Source organism: Vulpes lagopus, chromosome 2 (genome assembly GCF_018345385.1).
Source record: "Vulpes lagopus strain Blue_001 chromosome 2, ASM1834538v1, whole genome shotgun sequence".
Lineage (NCBI taxonomy): Eukaryota > Metazoa > Chordata > Mammalia > Carnivora > Canidae > Vulpes > Vulpes lagopus.
Window position 1 is genome coordinate 5,344,086 of NC_054825.1, and position 24,384 is coordinate 5,368,469.

Consider the following 24,384-nt stretch of genomic DNA (forward strand, 5'->3'; position numbering starts at 1 on the left):
TTCCCTGGGCCAAAGGCAGAGACACTCAACCAGTAAGCCACCCCGGCGTCCCAGTTGTATTATTTCTTTAAAAAGGTATGTGCTTATAATTATCTGAAAATACAGCATTAAAGAAGAAATAAAAAGATAAGGCAGGAAGTACTCATAGATGGAAGGAAGGTAACAAGGTTCACAAATCCTAGACAAGTTCACAAATCCTAGACAAGTTCACAAATCCTAGACAGCCCTGATAAGATGTGATATTCGAGGCAAACATTGGCACAATAAATTTAAATTTTTTATAATGTTTCCAAAGCAAAATAGGGTTTGTAGAAATATAATATGCCCTAATTTGGTTTTTCTGCAACTCCAGTGAATGAAAATGCCCGCATTTCTATTTACTTACAATCAAATCTAATTTTTCTTCCCCAAAGTAGCAGCTTGCTTGCTACTCCAGGTAACAAAAGAGATCTCTCCGCAACTCCCACACTCCCAAATTTATTTGGATATTACACTACTCCTAGCTAGCAGTTATCATCACTCAGAACTAATCTAAATACACACAAGTCATGCTCCCCAGCATCAAGCACATGCGCCTTTCCCCCGATACAGGGGCAGAACACACCACTAAGAAATCAACTTTTGAAGAAAAGTATTCTTGCAGCAACTGTGCCTGTCAAATCCGAATGGAAAATCACTTGTCACTACATTTCTGAACTGCACTTTATTAAATAATAAATTAATAAAAGCAACGCGCCATTGAGCATTGAGCGCGTGGCTGATCTCAAACATGATGCCCCCCTGCTCTGCCAACATCATCATCTCAAGGCATCATCCTCCTCAGTCTTTGTGGTAGGCGGGCTTAGCTCCACCTACCAGATGGGGAAACAGGAAGGTGCTTAGGGGCCACAGAAGGAGTAAGAGCCAGGAGCTAAAGTGTCTGCAGCACCAACACCCACCTCCCGTTTGAGCTCTCCGTCGAAAGGCCAGAATTAAGCACCCACGTGGGATCCACTGGTGTTCAATCTCCTCTATAACAAACCTCACTCTCCCACGCTGCTCTCCGCACCACTTGTGCTACTTTTTCTATTGCCGTCTTAACCACCACTCCCTGAGCAGCTTCAAAGGGTCCCCAGGGATAATCTCACAGCTCCCCAGGTCAGACACTCAGTGGCTCTGGGTCTCCAAGTCCAGCTGTTGGCCAGCTGGGCTCTCGTCGGGAGCTCAGGAAGGGATGGATCCATTTTCAGGCTCAGTCGGGCTGCTAGCAGAATCCGGTTGTACCTGCAGGGCTGAGGTCCACATTTCCTTGCAGGTTGCCAGCTGGGGGGCTGCCCTGAGCTCCCTGGGCCTCCTCTGGTCCTTGCAAGCAAGCTCTTAAGTCTCAGGGCCAGCAACCTTGCGTGGGACCCTGCCCAGGCTTGGAACCTCTGACTCCACTCTTCTGCGACCAGCCAGAGAAAGTTCTCTGCTTTGGGGGCCCATGTAGCTAATGCAACGTCATCTCTCCAACTCCGTTTCATTACGTTAACCCCATCTGCAAAGCCCCTTTCGGCCATGTCACAGAACGTATTTACGCGGTCTGGGGTTCGGGCATGGACATTTTGAGGGCCGTTATTCTGACCTTCACACCAAGAGAGGTGAGCGCACCATTCTCAGGTGTGACTCTAAAACACACCGCATCTATTTACCTCATTTTAGGAACAGGACCAATAATAGTTTTATTAGCGTTGAGACCTCAGACTCTGCCTAGCTGGGGGATGATGGAAAAGTTCGCCCGTGCCAAGCTTCCCCCCACCACCACCACCCCACTACCGTGAAGGTAAGTCAAAATTCCTCCCTGTGTTAATTAACCAAATCTGTAAACACTGACCCACTCAACTCAAGCCCGGGGGAGACATTAACAGGCTGGAAAATTTCCTGGGGGCAACCCCAACCCACACTGGAATAAATGGGGGGCCTGGGGAGAGACCAGCACTTCCCGCCTTGCTGAGGAAGCAACAGATCAGCTGTTTACTCTTTTCCCCATTTTGCAAAAAAATAAAGTGTCTCATTTACAAACAATGCTTCTGACAGATTCCAAGTACATGCAAACAATGAGCTGTGATTCATGTTTCCAAATGAGATGGAGTTTTATCATTTTCTTTCCCCTCGTGATTCATTCATGCCGCCAATCCAGTGGCCGGAGTGGAAGCAAGGCCCACCCACGACCCGCCACAGCCCTCCGAGGAAACACAGCCCTGTTGTTAGGCTCCCCCAAAACACGCTGTGGTTGGTAAGGGGGATGGCCAGTACTTTTCCCTTGGGCGGAAACAGCCTGTTAGCTAATGCGAATGAATCCCTGCCCCCCAGCACTGCTGGCTTCCCTTCCGGCGAACCAAGGGGACCCACCAGTGCCAACTCCCAGAACAGTGGAGAGCTCGGGCTGACCCGGATGTGCACATCCTCGCTCGCCCTGCCTTCTGCCCAGAATCAGGAGTTGCCTGACGGGACTCTGGTCACTGAAACCTCCTTCTGATGCTGAACACGCTGTGCTGTCCTGTCCCTTCTAGGGCCTTCTAGCGCCTTCGGCTGCCTCGGCTCTGCCCTAGTGAAACCAAGCCTAGCGGGCCACTCTCTCCTCCACCGGACTGCCATGTGCACCTCGTTCCTCGCACTGCCTGGCAAGACCATCCAGGACGCTGTCCTTTGGAAACTTTCCAGCACAGACTTTTCTTAAAAACCACAATTAGCCAAAGGTGTGATGTCAGAAGTCACCACAGTGAGTGCTAGCGAAACTTCTGGAAGTTGTGGGAGAAGGTTCGTGGGGAGGGGACACAGCCGCGTTCTTGCCTACGGTCACCTCCCCAGCAAGGAGACCCCTGCTCACTCTGTCACGGGGTGCTCCCTTTGGTCCTCTCGACGGGACAGTCCTGCAGCTCAACAGGTGCCACACCTACAGTGTCCTCACTGACACCCAGCAGGTCACCCTGGGAGCCAATGCAAGGTGTCAGGTGTCAAAACTGTTGTGCTCCAGGGAGAAGCCCCTCCCCATCTCCTGGCCTCCGTGGGATGGCCTGAGTTCCCCAGCCCGAGTTCCCATCCCAGAAGCAGCACTCAGCAGAGGTGTGAACACTGAAGTTGCTCTCTGGCCCAGTCAAGTGGGAGTGGCACTTGACACTTGACACTTGCAGTGTCCCAGTGCACAGGGAGGGGGGAGGCAAGCCCTTGGCCAGAGCTAGAGCTGCTGCCTGCCTCCTCCACGGGGCTGTCTGCCGTCTGCTCCTCTGCTCCCTTCCTGCCTCCCCTGCAGCCAGCCCCGGCGCTCCAGGCCCCCCTCCGCCTGTCCCTGCTGTGTCCCCGTCCTCAGCTCCCTCCTCACACACCTCCTGCAAGCTCTCCTCGGCGGGGACCCCCAGGGCCACCACACCTTGAAGCAGTCCCGGACAGAATGTGCAGCGCACACCTCCTCCGTGGGTGCAGAGGGACCAGGGCGGCTGAGACCGAGCCACGTGGAGGCACCCAGGGCGCTGCTTACACACTCCGAGCCCTAAAGGCCACCTGTGCCGCTGACCTCTGTGACCCTGTCTGAGCCTCGGCTCCCTCCTGTCTACAGACGGGGTGGGAGGGAGGGGGCTCGGCCACAGGGGTCCCCGGAGCGACAAGGACGCCCCCTGCTGCGCTGTCCACAGGTGGGGCAGGCCCGGACCCCTGCTGCAGTGTCCACAGGTGGGGCAGGCCCGGACCCCTGCTGCAGTGTCCACAGGTGGGGCAGGCCCGGCACCCCGGGAGCGCCCGAGGTCACCGAAGACCTTACGGGTGGGGGGGGGCGGGGGCGATGGAGGGCGGGCTCGGGCGGCGGGGACGGGGGGCGGGAGGGGGGAGGGGAGGGGGCGGGAGGGGGGGGGGGGGGGGGGGGGGGGGGAGGGGAGGGGGCGGCCTCCCCCGCACCCCGCGCCCCGCCGCCCACTGGCCCCGGAGACCACAAAGGGCGGCGGGGCCCGGGCTGTCCCGCCTCCGCGCCCGCAGCTCCCCGCGGACCCCCCGCGACTTGCAGCCGCCGCCCTGCCCCGAGGGAGCCGCGGGGACACGCGCAGCCGGACGATGCCCGGGAGGGGCCGCGGGGGGGGGAGTGTGTGCCGGCCGCCCCCCCCTCCCCCCGCTCCCCCCTCCCCCCGCCCCGCTCCCCCCCGCCCCCCCCGCCCGGCCGCCCCCCCCGCTCACCGACGCCGTATTTCTCCTCCCGCTTGGTGGGCACCCAGCGAGTCATGGCGCCGCCACAGCCGCCGCCGGCAGGAAACTCCGCGCCTAGGCCGCCATCTTCCAGGCCTTCCGAGCCGCGACAGGAGGGAGGAAAAAGTTTGCGGCGGAGGCGGCGTCATGTGGGACGGGGCGGGCGGGGCGTCGCGGGCCGGATGGGAAAGGCCGGGAGCGCCCGCGGGAGGACGCCGGGTCTGCGGCCCCGAGCCCGGCCCCGCCCCACCCCCCGGACCCGGACCCGGACCCCGCCCCCCCGGACCCCCACCCCCCCGGACCCCGCCCCACCCCCACCCCCCCCCGGACCCGACCCCGGCCCCACCCGGACCCCCACCCCGAGCCCGGCCCCGCCCCACCCCCCGGACCCGGCCCCGGACCCCCGCCCCCACCCGGCCCCCCGCCCCACCCCCCACCCCCCCGGACCCCGGACCCGACCCCGGCCCCACCCCCAACCCCCGGACCCCCACCCCCCCGGACCCCGGACCCGGCCCCGGCCCCCACCCGGACCCCCACCCCGAGCCCGGCCCCGCCCCACCCCCACCCCCCCGGACCCCGGACCCGACCCCGGCCCCACCCGGACCCCCACCCCGAGCCCGGCCCCGGCCCCGACCCCCGCCCCACCCCCACCCCACCCGGACCCCCGCCCCGACCCCCACCCCACCCGGACCCCCACCCCGGCCCGCGGGGACCTCGACCCACGGGGACCTCAAGTCCCACCCCCACCTCTACCCACGGGGACCCCCACCCCGACCCGCGGGGACCCCGACCCCCACCGCCACCCCGACCGTGGGTACGTCGACCCATGAGTATGTCGACCCCGACCCGCGGGGACCCCACCCCGACCCCCACCCCGACCCGCGGGGACCCCACCCCGACCCCCACCTCTACCCGCGGGGACCCCACCCCGACCCGCGGGGACCCCACCCCGACTCCCACCGCCACCCCGACCGCGGGCACGTCGACCCCCACCCGCGGGGACCCCGGGTCCCGGAGGCCTCCTGGGGGCCAGGCCGTCCCAGCACGACAGGGGGGCGCCCAGGGCGGGGGCAGCGACAAGGGGGCTCCCCCGGAGCAGAGCCCACGGCCCCCCGCTCTGAACTCGCGGTGAGCACCTGCCCGTTGGGGGGAGGTGAGCTCGGGGCCGGGGGAGCCCTCGGGCGGGAAGGGGGGCGCGGGGCTGGGCGCGGCCCTTCCCGGGGAGGCGCCCCCTCGCCTGAGAGCGGAAGGAGCGCAGGGGCCCGGAGAAGCCCCGAGGCCCAGCGCCCCCGCCCTCCGTGGGCTCGCAGACACGAGTGGGAGGGTGCAGGAGGGAAACTGAGGAAGCGGGAGAGGAGCCAGGGCAGCCGGCAGGGGCTCTGTGGGAAGGGGCCTTCCCCCTGCAGGTGGGTTCCCACACCCCGGCCGTTTCCACGCCAATAAATAATGGGGCTTCACACTTCTCCAAGGGAAGACTTCAAACAGGGGCGCCTGGGTGGCTCAGGGGTTGAAGGTCTGACTTTGGCTTAGGGCGTGACCCCGGGGTCCTGGGATCGAGTCCTGCGTCGGGCCCCCCACGGGGAGCCTGCTTCTCCCTCTGCCTGTGTCTCTGCCTCTCTCTGTGTGCCTCTCATGAATAAATAAATAAAATCTTAAAAAAGAAAAAAACTTAAAATACACGTCTCTATTTTTCACCATAATTTCAGGAAAGAACAAGAGGTTAAAACCAAGAAACAGAGAAAGGAGAAATCCTCAGAATGCAGGCAGCTCAGTAAGTGGAGTTAATTCGGAATCGTATTAACTGGTTGTCCTCTCCTGCCAAGAACCACGACAATGGCTGGGAGTCTTCAAGCCTTGGAGGAAGGGTCAGGTAAAAGGACGAAAGGCTGCACGGGGTAGGAAGGGCATAGGGTGGCAGAGCTGGGGGGGGGAGGGCGCCACAAGGGCCTGGGGAAAGCCAGGCGGGCCACCGTTCTGCTGTAGAGGGTGCCCTTGCCCGCCCTTGGGGCTACTCTGAGCCAGGGAAATCTCAGCATCCCACCCAGGATGCAGACTAAATACACTTTGGAAGCCCTGGGAGCTTTTCAGTCTGCGTGGGGGAGAGAACCTGCTGCATAGGAGAGGATGAGGTGTGACTTGAGAGTCCGGGGGCGGGTGGGGGGGGGTTCCTACCACAGATGCACAGAAAGTTACGGTCCTTATTCTACTAGTAAGGAACTTAAATCCCGCAGAGGAAAGGCACCTGGGCTCCTGCATGCACTCGAAGCCCCTGTGGAGAAAGAGAAACCTCAGGGGCTCAGGCCCTGAACACACGGCCCGTGACTCTGACCATTGAAAGAGAAGCAACTGTAAAGGGGCTGTCCAAGAGAAGAAGGGTGCCCCAAGACAGGTGGCATGGTGGCCTGACCTCCATCCAGGTCAGGGAGGGCTTCCCGGAGAAAGCAACATAAGCCCAAACTTTAAGGACAAGCAGAAACTAACTAGGTGAACTGCTGCGGGAACAGCATGTACAAAGGCCCTGGGGTGGAAAGGAACACATCTCCTTCAAGGAACTGAACCACTGAAGCATCCGGGGAAAAAATGAGAAAAGGGACACAAAATGAGCCTGCAGAGGAAGGGCCTTGCTAGGAATTCTGATTCTGCAGAGAACACCTGGCAAACAAATTTTGGTGGTACTTACCTTGTCTTCTATGCCCAATTTCAATTTTGCTTGTGCGGCTACACACTGGGGAAGATGAGCGATAAAGTGAAAGCCCAGAGGCTTCAGAGTCACACACACACACACTCAGGAGGCCTGGGCTAGCCGCTGCAGCAGGGTGGCCATTCTCTCCATTTCTGGTCATTCTGTTCTCAGGCTCCCTACATAGAAACTAGGGGTAATGATGCCAACCTAATGGGGCTCTTCTGAGGATCACAGGAGACCGGCTGCACACATAAGACATCGTAACTATGGTTGCCTTCCCCCTCGCATGTTACCTCTAGGTTCTTTGCCTAATAACTTCACGGTCCACATTCTAGAACAGTGGCCACTGGCACTCTGATAAAGGTGACCCACCAAATATATAAACAAATACATACTTGTATATGGTTGTAAGACTGTCGTATAAATGAATTTCTAAATCGGATCTTTAAAACTCCAGATGGACCATGGACTGTGTGCCTGAGACACGAAGCCTTTGGTCCCATTATTGAAAAGTGTGCCCGAGCTTGGCTGAGATCTTGTGCATGTGGCCACGGCTTTTGCAGCTCTGAGGTTTGTCAGCATTCCCTGGCCGACTCCAGCAGTGGTTCTAAATCAAGTCCATGGCCCTGGCTCCTGGCCCCACGGTTACATGAGCTCGGGACTGGCTACATCTCCAGTTCCGGGAGTCTCGCGTGTTGTGGCCAGTTGGCATTTTTAACTCCTGAGTCCACAAGCCCGGGCCACGGATCTCAGCCACACCTTCCAGGCCTCGTGCAGGACTTAGGTCTATGCTGTGCTTGTGGGTGTGATCTGTCCAAGAGCTCTGGAGTTCCCAAATGTCCCGCTCCTAAGCATCAGTGGGAGTTCAGACTAGTGACCTCCTCAAGATACAGCAGAATCTTGAGATGGAGCCGTGAAAAAGGCATAATCTATATTACAGTTTTAAATTTTGAAAATTAAGTTGTTTTTAATTTGAAAAAAAATTCCTTATTTACAGTACAAATTCAGGAGGTATATTCAGCGAAATCTTGCCCACTGCAGATGCCAGTCATTAGGGAGAAATAATTATTTGCAGTGGGTGGGGATTCCTGGGTGGCTCAGTGGTTGAGCGTCTGCCTTCAGCTCAGGGCATGATTCCAGGGCCCCTGGATCAAGTCCCACGTTGGGATTCCCTGTGGAGAGCCTCTTTCTCCCTCTGCCTGCCTGTCTCTGCCTCTCTCTGTATCTCTCATGAATGAATAAATAAAATCTTAAAAAAAAATTATTGGCAGTGGGTGATATAGAGGAGAACAGGACCTGGATGTGGGGTTTTTTATACACCTCAACAAAGGGGCGTGACCACAGGCTGGGGAGGAACATAGTCTTGCAGTGAGGCATCTAGCTGCTGCCCCTTGGGGCCAATGGCAGATATCCACGTCATATTAGATGACCAGGTGTGTGGTCACAGTACACAAGGTGACCTGGCACAAAAAAAAAGTATACTCAAGATTTTACATCTAACATTCAGTTTACAGAGATGATCAAGAAACAAGTTAAATGACATAACATGAAATACACTCAGACAAAGATACAAGGTGGGACCTTCTACAGGACCCCTACAGGTCTGATGTCATCAACAAGAAAATCTTACGGAAAAAAAAAAAAAATGGACGGATAGGAAAGAACCATTGTAGATTTCGAAAGACTTAAGAAATATGACACTCAAATGCGAAGTACAGCTGTTGACCGCCTACTACTTTTTTAAAACACACGCTAAACGATGTTAAGGACGAGAGAGATGTTAACTATGAACCAGTCTTAGATGATATTTTTAAATTATTATTTATTTTATCAAAGGTGATTGTGGTATTACTGTGGTTGTGTCAGAAAGTGCCCTTCTACTGTTGAGGTGACTGCTGAAGTGTTTAGAAGTGAACTGTCATTGTGCTCGTCACGTACACTTTAAAATTCCGCAACGAAAGCAAAAAAAAAAAAAAAATGAAATTGTTCAATCTAGGTGGAAGGTCTATGAGTGTTTCACCTCTACATTTTATATGTTTGAAATTTTTTATAAAATAAAATAAAAATGGGAGAAAGGAAGGGTCTGAGATTTAAAACCCAACAGTAGCCTGGACTGACCTCGCTCTGACAGCTCAGCCTCTGCCTCACCTCCCACTGCTCAGCATCCTCCAGGAAGATTATGAAGGCCAACCCTGGGTGTTAAACTTCAACCAGCGCCATAAAGCAAATATGTAGGTCAGTAGAGGATGCTGCCTCCTGTACCAGCGTACCTTGTGGGCTAATGTGACTGTGAATATAAATGCACACCAAGCAGTCCTTCCCACACTGAGTATACAAAGAAATGAGCTCCGGAGCCAGGGGACAGGGCACCTGCAGGAGATCGAGTGTCCTGAAATCAAAGGAGCCCTAGATCTGGGTATCAAGGCCATCGAGGTCTTGCCCTTAGAGGCTGGATGCCCTCACGAGTGCCCCCCACCCCATGAACCTCAAGGTCCTCTGATGGTGCAGGACAGTGGTCGTAGAATCCACCAGACATCATGGCCAAGACCTCAGCAGCTGTCTGATTCTGGGAAAGGTACCTGGCCACTCTTTAAAATAGTCTGATTTTTAAGGTGTTGTGAAGATTTAATGAGATAATTGTAGCAGAGCCTAATGACGGTGTGGGCTCCACATAAATGAATGGTTTTCAGGCACCAGGTATTAGGCTGTCCCCAACTATGATCCCTGATAGTAGATGAATGAATGGAGTGTGCTGTACAGTTACTCGCTTCCTAGAGGCAGTTTTGGGGTTGCAGCCCAGGAAACAGTACTCTACCAAGCCTGGGGGCAGGTCACTCACTGGAAATGGAAATTGGAGTTCAAAGAAGTCACAGCTGCTAGGACTTGCAGGGCAGAGTCCCCAGGAGGATGGGCCTGCCCACACAGAGAATCCCAGAGAACTGCAAATGGGCTGCCCTGAGTCTTAGAATACTATGCATATATGGATTAAAACTTCATAAAAAGAACACCAGAAAGTAGCAGGCCCCACATAATTCCCAGAGCTCACACAGTACTTAGTGGTCCCTCCACGCAGGGTGCAAAGAGCTCAAAATATAGAGTGGGACAGGGATGATCCTCCAAAGGATCACACCTTTGCAGTGAGGCTACATTATCCCCAAACCCAAGGCTGCTCTAGACAACAATAAGCTGAAAAACAAGCTCAAAAGAATGAAACTGAGCCCAAGTAACTTAATAGCTCTAGGACAAAGTCCAATGCTATCTAAAAGAATACAATAAAATCTAGGCCCCGACAATGTAAAAGGGCATGATGTCGGGCATCCTACCAAAAGTGACCAGGTATGCAGAGATACAGGAAAATATGACCCATAACCAGGGGGAAAATATCGATCAGTAGAAACAGACACAGATACAAGGACCTTAAAGTGGTATTATCAATATGCTCCATATACCCCAAATGGTAGAGGGAAACACAAAAAATATTGAAGGGAAAAAAACGGAGACCATAAAATCAGAGTTAAGTGCCTAGAACTGGGAGCTGTTCCTGTCATGGCGGGTTTGGTGGTAGATGGCTCTAAGGTACCCTATTCCATCTGGGAAATTCTGAGATTCTCTTAGCCTCTTCCTTTTAAACTTATTCAGATGAGACCCTTCCTGTCTCTGGTTCTGCACAGGCTCACTGCTGAGGGCATGGGTCATAGGCTTCATGGCTCCATGAAGAGGTAGTCAGGAGTTAGAGTGGGCATTTGTTGGGTTTGTCTTCCCCCCCTTACTTCTTTGGACAACACCATCCTGGCTATTCTTTGGGCACTCGCTGTTAGGCACTGCTGTGCATCCCCTAAAATTCATATGTTGAAACCCTAACCCCTAGTACCTCAGAATGTGACTTTATTTGGAGATAGGGCTTGTGAAAAGGTGATTGAGTCTTCAACAAATGGCACTGGGAAAAAACTGAACAGCCACATGCTAGAGAATGAAACTTTCTTATACCATACAAAAAACAAACACAAGATGGATTTAAGACCTTCATGTGATACCTGAAACCATAAAACTCCTAGGAGAAAACATGGGCAGTAATTTCTCTGACATTGCCCTTAGCAACATTTTTCTAGATATGTCTCCTGGGGCAAGGGAAACAAAAGCAAAATTAAACTATTGGGACTATACCAAAATAAAAAGCTTTTGCACAGCAAAGGAAACCATCAATAACAACAACAACAAAAAAAGGCAAACTACTGAATGGGAGAAGATATTTGCAAATGATCTATCTAATAAGGGGTTAATATCCAAACTATATAAAGAACTTATACAACTCAACAACAAAAAAGCAACAACCAAAAAAATAATTCCATTACAAATAGAGGGCCTGAATAGGATTTTTTCCAGAGAAGACACACAATGAACAACAAACACATGAAAAGATGCTCAACGTCACTCATCATCAGGCAAACGCAAATCAAAACCATGACAAGATGCCACCTCACACCTGTCAGAATGACTAAATAACAAGTGTTGGCAAGGATGTGGAGAAAAAGGAACCCTTGTGCACTGTCGGTGGGAATGCAAACTGGTTCAGCCACTGTGGAAAACAGTGTGAGCGTTCTTCAAAAAATTAAAAATAGAAGTATCATATGATCCAGTAATTCCATTACTGGGTATTTATCAAAAAAAGAAAACACTAATTCAAAAGGATATGTGCACCCCTGTGTTTGTTGCAGCATTATCTACAATAGCCAAGATATGGAAGCAGCCCAAGTGTTCATTGACTGATGAATGGAAAAAGAAGATGCAGTGTATACATGATGGAATATTACTCAGGCAAAAAAAAAAAAAAAAGGAATGAAATCTTGCCATTGCAACAATGTGATGGATCTAGAGAGAATAAAGTTAAGTTAAATCAGTCAGGGAAAGACAAATACTGTATGATTTCACACATGCTTGGAATTTAAGAAACAAAACGTGGGGGCACCTGACTGGTGCAGTGACCATTAATGTCATTAATGTGACCATGAATCTCGGGGTTGCAAGTTCGAGCCCCACATTGGGTGTAGAGATTCCTAAAAAATAAAAATCCTAAAAAAGAAAAGAAACACACAAAGAAAAAAAGAGAGAGACAAAAAACAGATGCTTAAATACAGAGAACAAACTGGTGATTGCCAGAGGGCGGGTGGGCAGGGGGACAGGTGAAATCCGTCAAGGAGATCAAGAGGACACCGATGGTGATGAACAGTGAGAAATATATGGAATTGGTGAATCATTACACTGTACACCTGAAACTAATTATACTTCAATCAATCCATTAACCGATGATTAAGTTAATTGAGGCCATTAGGGATGGCCCCAATCCAACCTGATTGGTGTCCTTCCCGGAGGAGGAGATCTGGACACACAGACGGACATGAGGGATGCATGTGCACAGAGGGAAGGCCACGACAGTGGCCATGAAGAGAGGCCTCAGGGAGAACCCGACCTGCAGACAACTTGACCTCAGATTTGTAGCTTCCAGAACTGTGAGAATAAGTGTCTCATCCCTGGCCTGTGGTGGTCACCTGCGCAGAAGCTAAGGAGGCTTCCCACCAACTTCCAGGTCACCCAGGGACACCCACAGCCCTGACAGCCGGACCCACTCCAGGACCTGGCTCTTGCCACCTGACATTCAAACAGCAGAGGCAGCACTTTCTTTTCTGAGCCCCACAGCCGGATCCCTTGGCCCAGAGGTTCCTTCTCAGCCGCCACGGGGGAGTCCAGGTGAGTGCCAGCCTGCAGGAGGCCCGCTGTGGGCAGGCTCTGGGGATGCCAGTCCAGGGCTCAGACACACACACCACCCCACGCTCCTGCCTCCAGAGGCTTGGGGGGTATGTCTGGAAGAAAGAAATCTGTACTACCTGGAGGAATCAGAGGAAGTGGACAAAGAGGTGACAGTCTGGGGAGAAGCTGAGATAGGATGGTGACATGTCATTCTGTGCAAAAAGGAACTACGTGAGATGTAACCCAGGCAGGGAAGGTGCTCCGTGCCTGGGACTGCAGGATGGGGGTGCGGTGAAGAGTGGTGGGAGGATATGGGGTCTGCGGGGAAGGGCCGTGACTGCCAAGCCGGGGGCCAGCATGATCCAATCTTTGCCTTAGGAAGCTCACTCTGGTGAGCTTGGGACACATGGACTAGGGAGAGGACAAACTGGATCTAGAGAACAAATTAAGAGGAAAGGCGGGGAGGGGATGAATTTGAAAAGTCTTTTAGAGTTTCGACATTCACCGATTAAACACATGCAAGGTAACAGCCAATTTACTGAGAATGTTCCCACTAATGCCCCAAGAGTATTTAATCCTGGCGCTAACCTATGCGTTATGTGCTACGGTTATCCCCATGGTCTAGACAAAGAACCTCAGCCTCCTAAAGATTCTCGGTCACTTGCTCAGAGTTCACACGGCTAGAAAGCAGTAGAGTCAAGACTAAACCCGATCGTTCCAATGTCAGACCCCAGACTTCAACTATGTGACCGACTATGGCAGCCAAGCTACGTGGATATGCCAGGCCTTGTTCTAACGCTGACCTTGCAGACCAGGAGGCGGTCAGGGGCTGCAGCCAGGGCCTGACCTGAGACTTTTAGCCCTCAGGGACCGGTGCTCCTGGGATCTCCCTGCTTCCAGGTCCGAACAGCCCAAAGGTACACAATGAAGCCAGTGGGCTCCCATCGCCCAGACCAGATAAGGGCCACTTGGACCGCTAGACCACCTGGACATCCCTGTCCTGTTGGAAGGGGTTAGACACAGTTGCATGTGTCTTCATAGTGAAATTCAAACTTCCTGAAGAGGCCAGTGGTCAGTGCCCCGGTGCCATGACTGGATGGAGATCCAGGCAGGGGCAGCCTGCTGGCTCTTCTCAGCCTGGTGTGGCCTGGGCCCAGGACACCCCTGCTGGGGCTGCCTCTGCACCCAGACTATCCCTCCCAGCTCACTATCCACCCCACGGGCACACACCAGCCTACCTGCCCCCCACCACCCCAATAAGCACTGTGTTAACCTGGGCTCCCAGGGTCCACACTACTCTCTACTTGGCTCCAGCCACACCTACTCTCTCCAGGTCCCTGGACACAGATGTGTCTTGAGCACAGAGAGAGTCCTCCTCAACTGAAGCCTTCCTCAGCCAATACTGCATCCCCACACATTTCTCTTTCTGGCTGGGGCTAACGCCAGCCCAGCCCAGGTCAGAGGGCAGCCAGGTGAGGATTCCACTCCCCAGGCAGTTGGTCACCCCTACCCCCTCAGTAGTACTCACAGAAGCCCTTCCAGCTGAGACAGCATTTACTTGGACTTACGCGACCCTGTAATTATCTGCGACTGCCCCTCGGCCTGGGAGGGAGCCTTCTGCATCCTCTGTGCAGACCCTGGCCCTTGGGGCTACTAGTAGTGAGCTGAGAGTAATAATACAGACAGCCCTCATTGAGCTCAGGCATTATCTCACTTAATTACAGCCTCTCATTGGCAGACACCCGTATGGAAAGCATTTTGTTCGCTGTCTGGAACATAACGAGTCAATGTTTGCTACTGTTGGGGCCCCTGGGTGGCATAATCCGTTAATCAACTGACTCTTGGTCAGTTCTGATCTCAGAGCTATGAGATCAGGCCCTGCGTTGGGCTCCACGCTCAGCACTCAGTCTGCTTCAGATTCTCTCTCCCTCTGCCCCTCCTGCTGCTCACGTGCATGCTCTTTCTCTGCCTCTCAAATAAATAAATCTTTAAAAACCTGTTAGCTATTATTATTAACAGATGTTTGTCAAATGAATGAATGGGTGAGTGACTACGTGGGTGACTCAGCCTCTCTTCTGGGTGCTGCAGGAGTCACTTACAGCAGGGACTGTCAGAGCAATACAAACTCATGTCCCTGACCTGTGGACCAACCCATCTGGCTTGTGCAAGGGTGCAGCTGAGTGACCCTGGGGACAGGACCAATACCAATTAGCCTTTTCTTGAACTTGCACAAGCCACCCAGTGTTCAGCATCATGGGAGGCCCAGTCCCAGACCCTCTCACCAGAAGAGGACAAGCCTGAGACCCACAAACACGTTCAGCAACAAGCACTCTTCACTCCTGAGCACAGGAGCAGGCTCTGCAGAGCCACAGGGAGAGCAGAATTCAGCCATAAGTGGGTGAGGACCTCGGAGGCGGGCCATAGCCAGATGCAGGCAGGCACACACACCCTGTCCCTTGGCCGGCATCCAGGGGCCAGGACCACGGGCAATGAGGAAGTGGCTTCTGGGCCAAGCCAGATGCATCCTAGGCCCAGCAGAGGGTCTGGGAGCCTGCAGGACTCTGCTCGGGGCAGGAAGTGTGCGTGGTGTACCCACTGCCTACCAGGCACAGCACAGGTCCTGGACACACACAGCAATGGCCAAGAGCTGTCCTCACTCCCAGGGCCCCACAGTCTGGAGGACAACAGACTGGGAAACAGCTCCAGAGAAAGGAATAAGTGGTAAGAGAGGGTGAAACCGGGGCCACGGGTTCTAAAACCACTCCCTGTCCTGCCATTCTGAGGACTTTTGCCACACCCACCACCACTTGTGCTGTCATGGGCTTAATATTTTTTAAACATTTTATTTATGTATTTATCTGAGAGAGAGAGAGAGAGACAGAGACAGAGAGACAGAGACAGAGAGAGAGAGAGAGAGAGAGAGAGAGAGAGCAAGCAGGGAAGGGAGAGGAATAAGCAGACGGCCCATTGAGACCAGAGCCCAAAACATGGCTCCATCCCACACCTCTGAGATGGTGACCTGAGCGGACCCAATTGGACCCCCAACCGACTGAGCCACCCAGGTGCTCTGCTTATATATTTTTAATCAAAAACTTTAAGGGGCACCTGGGTGGCTCAGTCGGTTAAGCATCTGTCCTCAGCTCAGGTCATGATCTCAGGGTCCAGAGATCAAGCTCTGCGTGGGCGCCCTGCTCAGTGGGGAGCCTGCTTCTCCCTCTTCCTCTGCCCCTCCCTCTCCTTGCTCATGCTCTCTCTCTCTCTCTCAAATAAACAAATAAATAAAATCATTTTTAAAATATTAAAAAAATACAAGATGTTTAAAAAAGGAAGATGTTTTTGAAAAGGAGAATCAGTATCTCTTGCCATAAGTAGAAAGTAACTAAAAATAAAGGCCTAAGTACCTTAAGGAAGAAGTGTTCATTCGTGTGCCCACTTCAAATCCCCTCCCATCCCACACTGTGGGACACTCTGTGCTCCCTGCAGCCTCTCCCCGCCCCCGACCAAGAAGAGGCAGGGCTGAGGGGCAGCGGGGACAGGGGAAGGGTTTCCAGGAGCAAGTGGCTTTGCAGGAGGGGCACAGCCCCGCAGCAGTGAGGGGGCGGCAGAGGTAACCCATGAGTTGGAGAGAGAGCAGCTGTGGTAGGAAGAGAGGAACCTAATAGCAGGGGGAGCAGAGGCCACAGGGGCAGCGGGAAGCCTCTGGGGGGCTGAGTGCATGTGCATGTGCATGTGTGTGTGTGTGTTCACTACAAGTCCCCACAGTCTAGGATCCCTGAAGGGAACTGTCTTAGTCTATTCGGCCTGCTGTGATAGGATACCATAGACTGAGTGACTTCTAAACAACAGACACCGTTTCTCAAAGTTCTGGAGACAAGTACGGTGAAGGCCTGTTGCTGGGCCCTCCTGGCCCCTAGCTCCCCCCTGCCCGGCTGCAGGTTGTCCTGGAAAGAGGCTGGTGCCCCGGACAGGAGGGGGGCAGGCCCCAGATTGGGGGGCAGCAGGGGGGAGGCCCCGGACAAGAGGGAGGCCAGGTAAGGCATGCTCGCTCGTGCAGGCATTGGTTCGGGAAGAGTTCTTTGTGCACCTACCACACTCCACTTGAGCCCTGAGATGCAAAGACCAGGTGGTGGACACATGAATGTCTTCCAGGGTTGACCTGCCTGCTTTTTATCATGTTATAGAAACTTTAAGCTTGAAGCTATTTTAGTTTAATTTAAGGAGCGACATGCATGGAATTCCTATTTCGGGTGAGATCTTCGTTTTCTGAAGTTCATTCCTTTTTATTTATTTATTTTTTAATCAGCAGAATGAGTTTTAAGCAACAGATGCTTTTGGTGTATTTTAGGCATCCTTGATTTTCTTCTTTCCTTTCCTCAAGTGCCGAGAGCCATGGAGAAATTCTGCAGGAACAGCGAGGCTTGAATGGAACCTCCTGGGGCTATAAAACCTGTAGCTCGGGGCTCCCCCAGTGCTGGTGAAAGAAAGTAATGAAGGAGGTGACTCGGGCAGAGGAGCTGTGGGGGATGGCGTCGCCCCAACCCCGCTCTCCATGCCACCCAGCAGGCACGGCCACGGAGGCCGTGTGGGCCCCTTGGGAGGGTGGAGGGCACCGCGGCCTTGCTGTCTGCAGCAGGTGGCACACCTACAGCCCAGCGCTCACCTGGACTGAGCACTTGCCTCAGGGCGTGAGGGTTGACTTGTGGATTTGGGTTCTTCCGTGCAGGGTCCTTGCATTCTCCATCAGGGCAGGGTGCAGGCCTCCCCATGATGCTCCCCACTGGGGACTCCAAGGCCAGGAAGCAGAGGCTGCTGGAGGTCAAGAGCCAGGTGACCTTACCTGCAGTGGCTGTGAGCGCTGGCGGCCCCTTGCTGCCCTCCCCCCACCCCCTGCCCTCATGGGAGCTAGGAGCCCCACCCCTGCCCAGACTGGGGCTAATGACCCACAGGCCCAGACACAGAGGCTCCAAATGCTGACCTTACATCTCTGAGCAGGACGTCTGTGGCGTAGTTCCTGCCACAGCCCCCTCGGGAGGAGGCCGGAGCTGGTCTTCTTGCCGCGCCCCTCCATCCCCTGCTTCCCCCCCGACCGCCCTACCATGGCAGTTCCTGACATCACCCCCTCGCAGAGCACCACCAAGCAGGGCTCCCCACCTTAGGTGTAGTAGGTCCAAGGCATTTGTTAAAGACAGAAGCCAGTGTCCTGGATTCGAGGGAGACAAGAGGTTGTGTGTAGAGCAGGGACAGAAGGGCTGTCCTCCAGATGGAGAAGAGGCCTATGGGCACAGGACCTCCAGTGTGAGGCTACCTGCCAGGTGAGGGGTTGATGGGCCCTGACGTGATGACGGTGACCCCGAAGGCCAGGAGCCACCCTTCACCTGGTCTCCGGAACACTCTGGGAGTCAGGTGGTGTGCTAGGTGCTCAGGATACGCAAGTGACAAGGATTCCTGCTCTGATGGGGCTGATAGTTAGGGAGGCAAATAAACCAGCAAGCAAATAAATCAGGTGGATAATGGGCTTTCAGGAAAGCCTCTGCGAGAGGAGGACGTATGAGCTAAGACCTGAATTTTTTTTCTTTTTTTTTCAAAAATCTGGGAGCAGCATAAATAGAATTGAGGAAATGGCAAGTACAAAGGTCCGAGTGCTAGGATCCGAAGACCCATGGAGTATTAGTTTGAGGGGAGGTGGTAGGCGGTGCGGTGGAAATGGTAGGGAGGCGGCAGGTGGTATAGTTGCGCTTTTAGTTGCTTCTGATTTTGTGTGAGTCTTGTCAACCCAACATACACCCCCTGTCCAGGGCAGAAACTGTACCCCAAAATTACTTAGCATTATGTGTGATCATTTATTTAGAGGAGTGCTTTAGTGTACTTCATATACTTCATATAGTGTAAATATTTATTATTGTCTATTATCTTCTGCGAGGATCTCTGCTGTGCTGGGTTTGCAGTGCAGGCTGGGGGCTGGGAGGGCAGGAAACCTTTTTGGCTCTGGGGGAGCTCCCTGAAGCCGGCACCCCAGGCTTTGTGGGGGGCGTCTTAAAGGTATAGTTCCACTTTCTAGAAACCTTTAGAGAGCTCATATGTATTTATTTTATTATTTATTTATTTTTTAAAGATTTTATTTATTCATGAGAGGCAGAGACACAGGTAGAGGGAGAAGCAGGCTCCATGCAGGGAGCCCGATGTGGGACTCGATCCTGGGACTCCAGGATCACGCCCTGGGCCAAAGGCAAGTGCTCAACTGCTGAGCCACCGAGGCATCCCGAGAGCTCATATTTAAAGTTCACGTCAGACCCCTAGTAACTGGGGCTGACTGCCCTGGCAGGTGAGTTCACCTGACTAGGTACCACCAGGATCTACCTTGATGAGTGTAGGTTAGCACAACTGCAGGAGGGGCTACGGGCAGGGCAGACCTTCATCATGCCTTCCAGCTGGTTCGTTTTCCTTGAGCAACACACGGGGAAGTTTTTGACTTCAGCAGTGAGGTTATGGAGTCGAAATTCAAGCCCAGCCTCCCAAGAGCACTGGGGGCTGTGTTTGCTAAGTGACTAACTCTAGAAACTTCTGAACAAGGTGCAAATGGAAGCATCAAGCTGAAGGGCATGAGAGGGAGGCTCAGGCTGAGCCAAGACCTCCTCGGAATGCAATCTGTGCTGTAGCTTCCTGGATCCTTTCATTAGTTTGAGGCAGGGAGCCCTCGGCCAGCTGAAGTTCAAAGGGGCACCCAGCCCGGGTGACATTAAGTGCCCAAACTGGGCTACACTTTTCCAGGGAAAATACAGAATCTCAGAATGTCCCTCATTCACTCTCAAGCAGAGATGATAGAGAAGTATGTTTTTGTTCTATTGAAGAAAAGTGACTTAATCCCGTACTGAAAGCGGGAGTTGTGCAGGTGAATTTCTCTATTCTGCAGACTAGAAAAGCCACTCTAAGCCTTATGAAACTATGCAAGAGGAAAATTCTGTGTTCATTCAGATACGAGGTACAAATTCCTGGAGAGGCTTTAAAAACACTGCTTTGTTTTATCGAAACAGTTATTTCATAATGTATAGAGAAGCACACAGGACAAACCAGGTTTTAGCTTTCAAAAAGGAAATCGTCCTCATGGGATAAGCTTTTGTTTTGCTTCTTAAAATCCTTTTCTTGTAAAATAAATCACAAGTATAGAAAACTTCACAAATCAAACCTTTGGCTTAGCGAATTATTTCAAGGCAAACGCCATCAGGTGAAGAACCGCAACTTGGCCAGCCGCCCCGAAGCCCCATGCAATCACAAGGCCCTGTCCCAGCCACAACCTCTCCCGTGGCCCCATAGGCAACCATTGTGTGGACTGTTACAGTGGGACATTTCTTGTGCTTTTTTAAAATGCATCTTTATCACCCAAACATGCATCCCCACCCACGATGAAAGGAAAACTGTTTCTCTCACGCAACACATCTGCCACCAAATGTGCAGATTTTCCACATCAAGCAATTCACCGATTCTCAGACTCCACCTGGGGAGCCTACAATTTAATTTAGTTCTGACTCTAACCACCCAGTGTGAGGACCAACCCCACAGGTAAAGGGCTCAGTCCCACTAAAGTTAACCTCACCCCAGAAGCCAATTGTAAGTGGCGGGTCCCCAGGTCACTTACACTTCTGTCTGACTTGGCTACAATTTGAGTAATTTGCTTTATCGACTCACAGAGCTCAGGGACACACTTTATTTACTGTTATTATAGAGGATTTAGTAAAAGATAGAAATGAACAGCCAGGTGAAGAAGCATAGAGAGCAAGGTCTGGGAGGGTACCAAACACAGAAGCTTCTGACCCCTTGGAATTTGGTATGTACCATCCTCCTGGGCACACAGATGTATTCACCAACCCAGAAGCTCTCCACACCTCATCATTTAAGGGTTTTGTGGAGGTTCTACTATGTAGGCACGATTGATTAAATTGTTGGCTGCAGTCATGGATTCTATCTCTAACCCTCCTGCCTCCCTGGAGATTTGGTGGGAGCGGGCAGCGTGGGGGTGAAAGGGCCATGGTAAAGGGTTTGAAATTCCAACCCTCTAATCACAGGACTGGTTCCCCTGGCAACCAGCCTCCACATGGAGTCTAACACAGGTAGCTGGAGAAGTCTAACACAGGTAGAGGGAGAAGAACCCTCTAGCCTAGAGACATCTCGTTAGTATACCAAAGACACTCCTAGTACTCAGAAGATTCCAAGGGTCTTAGAAGCTCTGTGCCGAGAATGGGCAGAGACCAGATACATATTTTTTGTTACGTCATAATCACTGTCTTACATTAAAAAATGCTTATCTTTGGGGCACCTGGTTGGCTCAACCAGTGGAACATGCAACTCTTGACCTTGGAGTTGTGAGCTCAAGTCCCACTTTGGGCATTGAACTTGCTTAAAAAATGTCTATCTTCCAAGTCTCTTTTAATCTCTTGGCTCCTTTTCAATCCTTTTGTTCTCTTCCAGGTTAATCTGTTGAAGGACCTTTGACCTGTAAAATTTCCCACAGTCTGTCCTTTGCCGATTGCACACTTATGTATAGTTTAACGTGTTCCTTTGTCCTTGTATCTCCTGAAAATTTGTAGCTGGATCCAGAGACTGGATCAGATTCAGGTTAGGTCCTTTCAGACAGATTATAGGAGGCACTTAATTAGCTGTCTCTCTTTCTTTGTCATGTTAACAGGCTTTGATGCTTCATGCCTTTCTGCGTTAAATTATGGGGATTGCTAAATGGTGATATTCAAATTCGGCCATTTCATTTTTTATTTATGAGCTGGAATACAATTTTAAAGAGATGCCTCCCTTCATCTACTATTTGGTTCCCCAGTGGGATGTTTCTTACATGAATAAGGTAGAACAATGCTTGACTCTTCTGTAGTCACCTGTTTTCAAGATCATGAATCCTCTCTCTGTCATCTTTCAAATATAATCCTTTCTCGGTAATAACTTTTGAAGCTGTAGATTGGGGATGGGGGTATTTCACTCAATAGCAGTTGTTAGCATTATAGAAGCTCATTGTCCCATCTTTGGCCTGAGGGAGGCATTTCATGTTGCCTCCTGGGTCCTTTTGACATGACCCTAGTCATCTCTGATAGCCTCCATCTGGCATTAAAAGATGTTTCAGGTCACCTATATATTTCCTGCTCTAGGCCTGGAATCGGTCATTTCTCTAAGAAGCACCAGTTTCTTTCAGTGAGAAACTCTTTTAGATGACATATTGAGCTCTGGAGATGCTCACTTCAATTGGATTAGTTATTATTTCTCAGCCTTTTCAGCAATGTATTTTTAATATATGAAGCAATAATTTTAACGTTTTTCTTTTTATTTAAAATATTTTCCAATAAAATAAAATAAAATAAAATATTTTTCCAGTTTTATTGAGATATAATTGACATATATCACAGTGTGAGTTTAAGGTGTACAGAATAAAGGTGTGATTAACACGTCATGATTGATTACCACAGTAAGGTTAGTTGACATCTATTATCTCATACTGACATAATAAAAAGGTATGAAAAAATGTTAATTGGAACACCTGGGTGGCTCAGCAGTCAAGCATCTGCGTTTGGCTCAGGGCGTGATACCGGGGTCCCAGGATCAAGTCCTACATGGAGCTTCCTGTGTGGAACCTGCTTCTTCCTCTGCCTGTGTCTCTACCTCTCTCTGTGCGTGTTTTTCAGGAATACATAAATATCTTCCAAAAAAAATGTTTCTTGTGATGACAACACTTAAGATTAACTCCCTTAAGACCTTTCCCACATATCATGTAGCAATGGTAATTGTAGTTATCAAATTGTTCATCCCTGGTACTTACGTATCTTATAACTGGAAGCTTATAGCTTTTGATCATATGTATGTATATATATACATACATATGTATATAAAATAAATGATTTTATTTACTTATTCATAAGAGACACAGAGAGAGGAAGAGACAGGAGAAGCAGGCTGGAGATGCAAGGAGCCTGACATTGGACTCAATCCCAGGACTCCAAGATCATGCTCTGAGCCGAAGGCAGACACTCAACCACTGAGTCACCCAGGTGTCCCTTCATATTGATTTCTTTTTTTTTTTTTCATATTGATTTCTAAGTCAGATTTAAGAGTCTAGAATTTGGGATGCCAGGGTGGCTCAGCGGTTGAGCATCTGCCTTTGGTCCAGGGCATTATCCTGGAGTCCCAGAATTGAGTCCCACATCAGGCTACCTGCATGGAGTGTGCTTCTCCCTTTGCCTATGTCTCTGCCTCTCTCTGTGTCTCTCATGAATAAATGAATAAAATCTTTAAAAAAAAAAAAGACTTAGAATTTGATGTAATTTTTCTTATAGTTCTTTTCTATTATACATGTACCTTCTTTGATACCAAGATTCCTGGTTCTCAAGGACACAAGGGATGATAGAATTAATACAGCCCATAATCCCACATTTGTTTTATCCCATATTGAGTACACAGCAGCCTCAGAATAAAAGTACTAGTACTACCACAAATATATTTAAGACATTTTTTATGCAAATATTCACCACATTCTCTTTTCCCTAATTAGAAAAACAGTTGTCTTTATCTGTGTTGTCACAATACACCCTTGTGACTTACTCTGACCTCTGGCTCTTCATCCTTGCTTACTTCTACAGGTAACTGTATATTCCATGCTCATCAACTATTTTTATAGCTGATGACTGAGCATTCCTGGATCTCTTGCTTGTCCATAATAATTTTATATCTGAGAGTCAGTTTCTCTGGATATAAAATCCTTGACTTATAATTCCTTTCCTTGAGTTTCTTAAATATGAGCTCTATTTTCTTCTGGATGAAATCATTCCAGTAAAAAGTCTGAGGGTAATCTCATTTCTTTTTCCTTACAAGTCCCATTTCCTTTTTTCTAAAGGCCCAAAGTGTTTTTTTTTTATTTTGACTTTTTAAACTCAGTAATTTTACTAAACTTTCGTATCTTGCTGTTGGTTATTTGAGGTCAGTGGTCTCAGGTTTGCACTATGCTGTTTCAATTTGGACTCTCATATCCTTTTTTTAATTTCTAGGAATTTTTCTTGAATTATGTTTTTAATATTTTTCTTCCCTTGCTTCTATTATCTTTTTAAGGGACTCCTACTATCTGCATGTTTAATCTTCTTTGCCTATTTTCAATACTCATTATTTTTTCTCAAAGGTTTAAAAACATTTTTTTAAAGATTTATTTGTTCATTATTCTAGAGAGAGAGAACAGGAGCAGGAATGGGAGGAGAGGCAGAGGAAGAGGGAAAATCTCCAGCAGACTCCGCTCTAAGTGCAAAGCCTAAAGTGGGGCTCAATTTCATGACCCTGAGATCATGACCTGAGCTGAAACCAAGAGTCAAACACCCAATCTACTGGGTTACCGGGCACCCTTTTAAAATTTATTTCTGATTTAAATTTCTTCTTCTTCTTCTTCTTTTTTTCAATCAGCTATTTCTTTTCAGGAGCGATTTTTGTCTATTCACTACTATGTTCCTTCTAATTTAGGCTTCATTTTGATATAAACTTTTCTTTGACTTCTAATTGTTTTGTGAGTTCTGTTATCTCATTTCTGGGTCTTCCTAAGTATTGTTTACCCATATGTTATATCATTTTAGCTTATTTTGAGATAATAGGTTAATTCAGATCTGTTCCGTTGCCACATCTTTCTGGCATGCTTTGATTGTCTGTACGAATGTTTATTCTGCTTCTTACTCTATTATAGTCATTTTGTATGGGATTTGACCTCAATATTTTATGTTACTCTCTCTCTCTCTCTT

General features: G+C 50.7%; 1 protein-coding gene and 1 long non-coding RNA gene across 3 annotated transcripts in view; one reads left to right on the forward strand and one right to left on the reverse strand.

The window, feature by feature from the left end:
• DOCK1 (dedicator of cytokinesis 1) overlaps window positions 1-4,354 on the reverse strand; it is a 497,787-nt gene extending 493,433 nt beyond the window's left edge. For both annotated transcript variants that reach the window (XM_041744687.1, XM_041744686.1), the window contains exon 1: window positions 4,183-4,354. In XM_041744687.1, coding sequence (XP_041600621.1) covers window positions 4,183-4,228 — 46 coding nt within the window. In that variant the 5' untranslated portion in view covers window positions 4,229-4,354. The remainder of the gene's footprint in view (window positions 1-4,182) is intronic.
• Window positions 4,355-5,123: 769 nt separating this feature from the next.
• LOC121485061 lies at window positions 5,124-8,013 on the forward strand. The gene is made up of 3 exons (XR_005986190.1): window positions 5,124-5,597; window positions 5,898-6,061; window positions 6,423-8,013. It is a non-coding gene; the product is annotated as an uncharacterized LOC121485061 (long non-coding RNA).
• The last annotated feature ends 16,371 nt before the right edge of the window (window positions 8,014-24,384 follow it).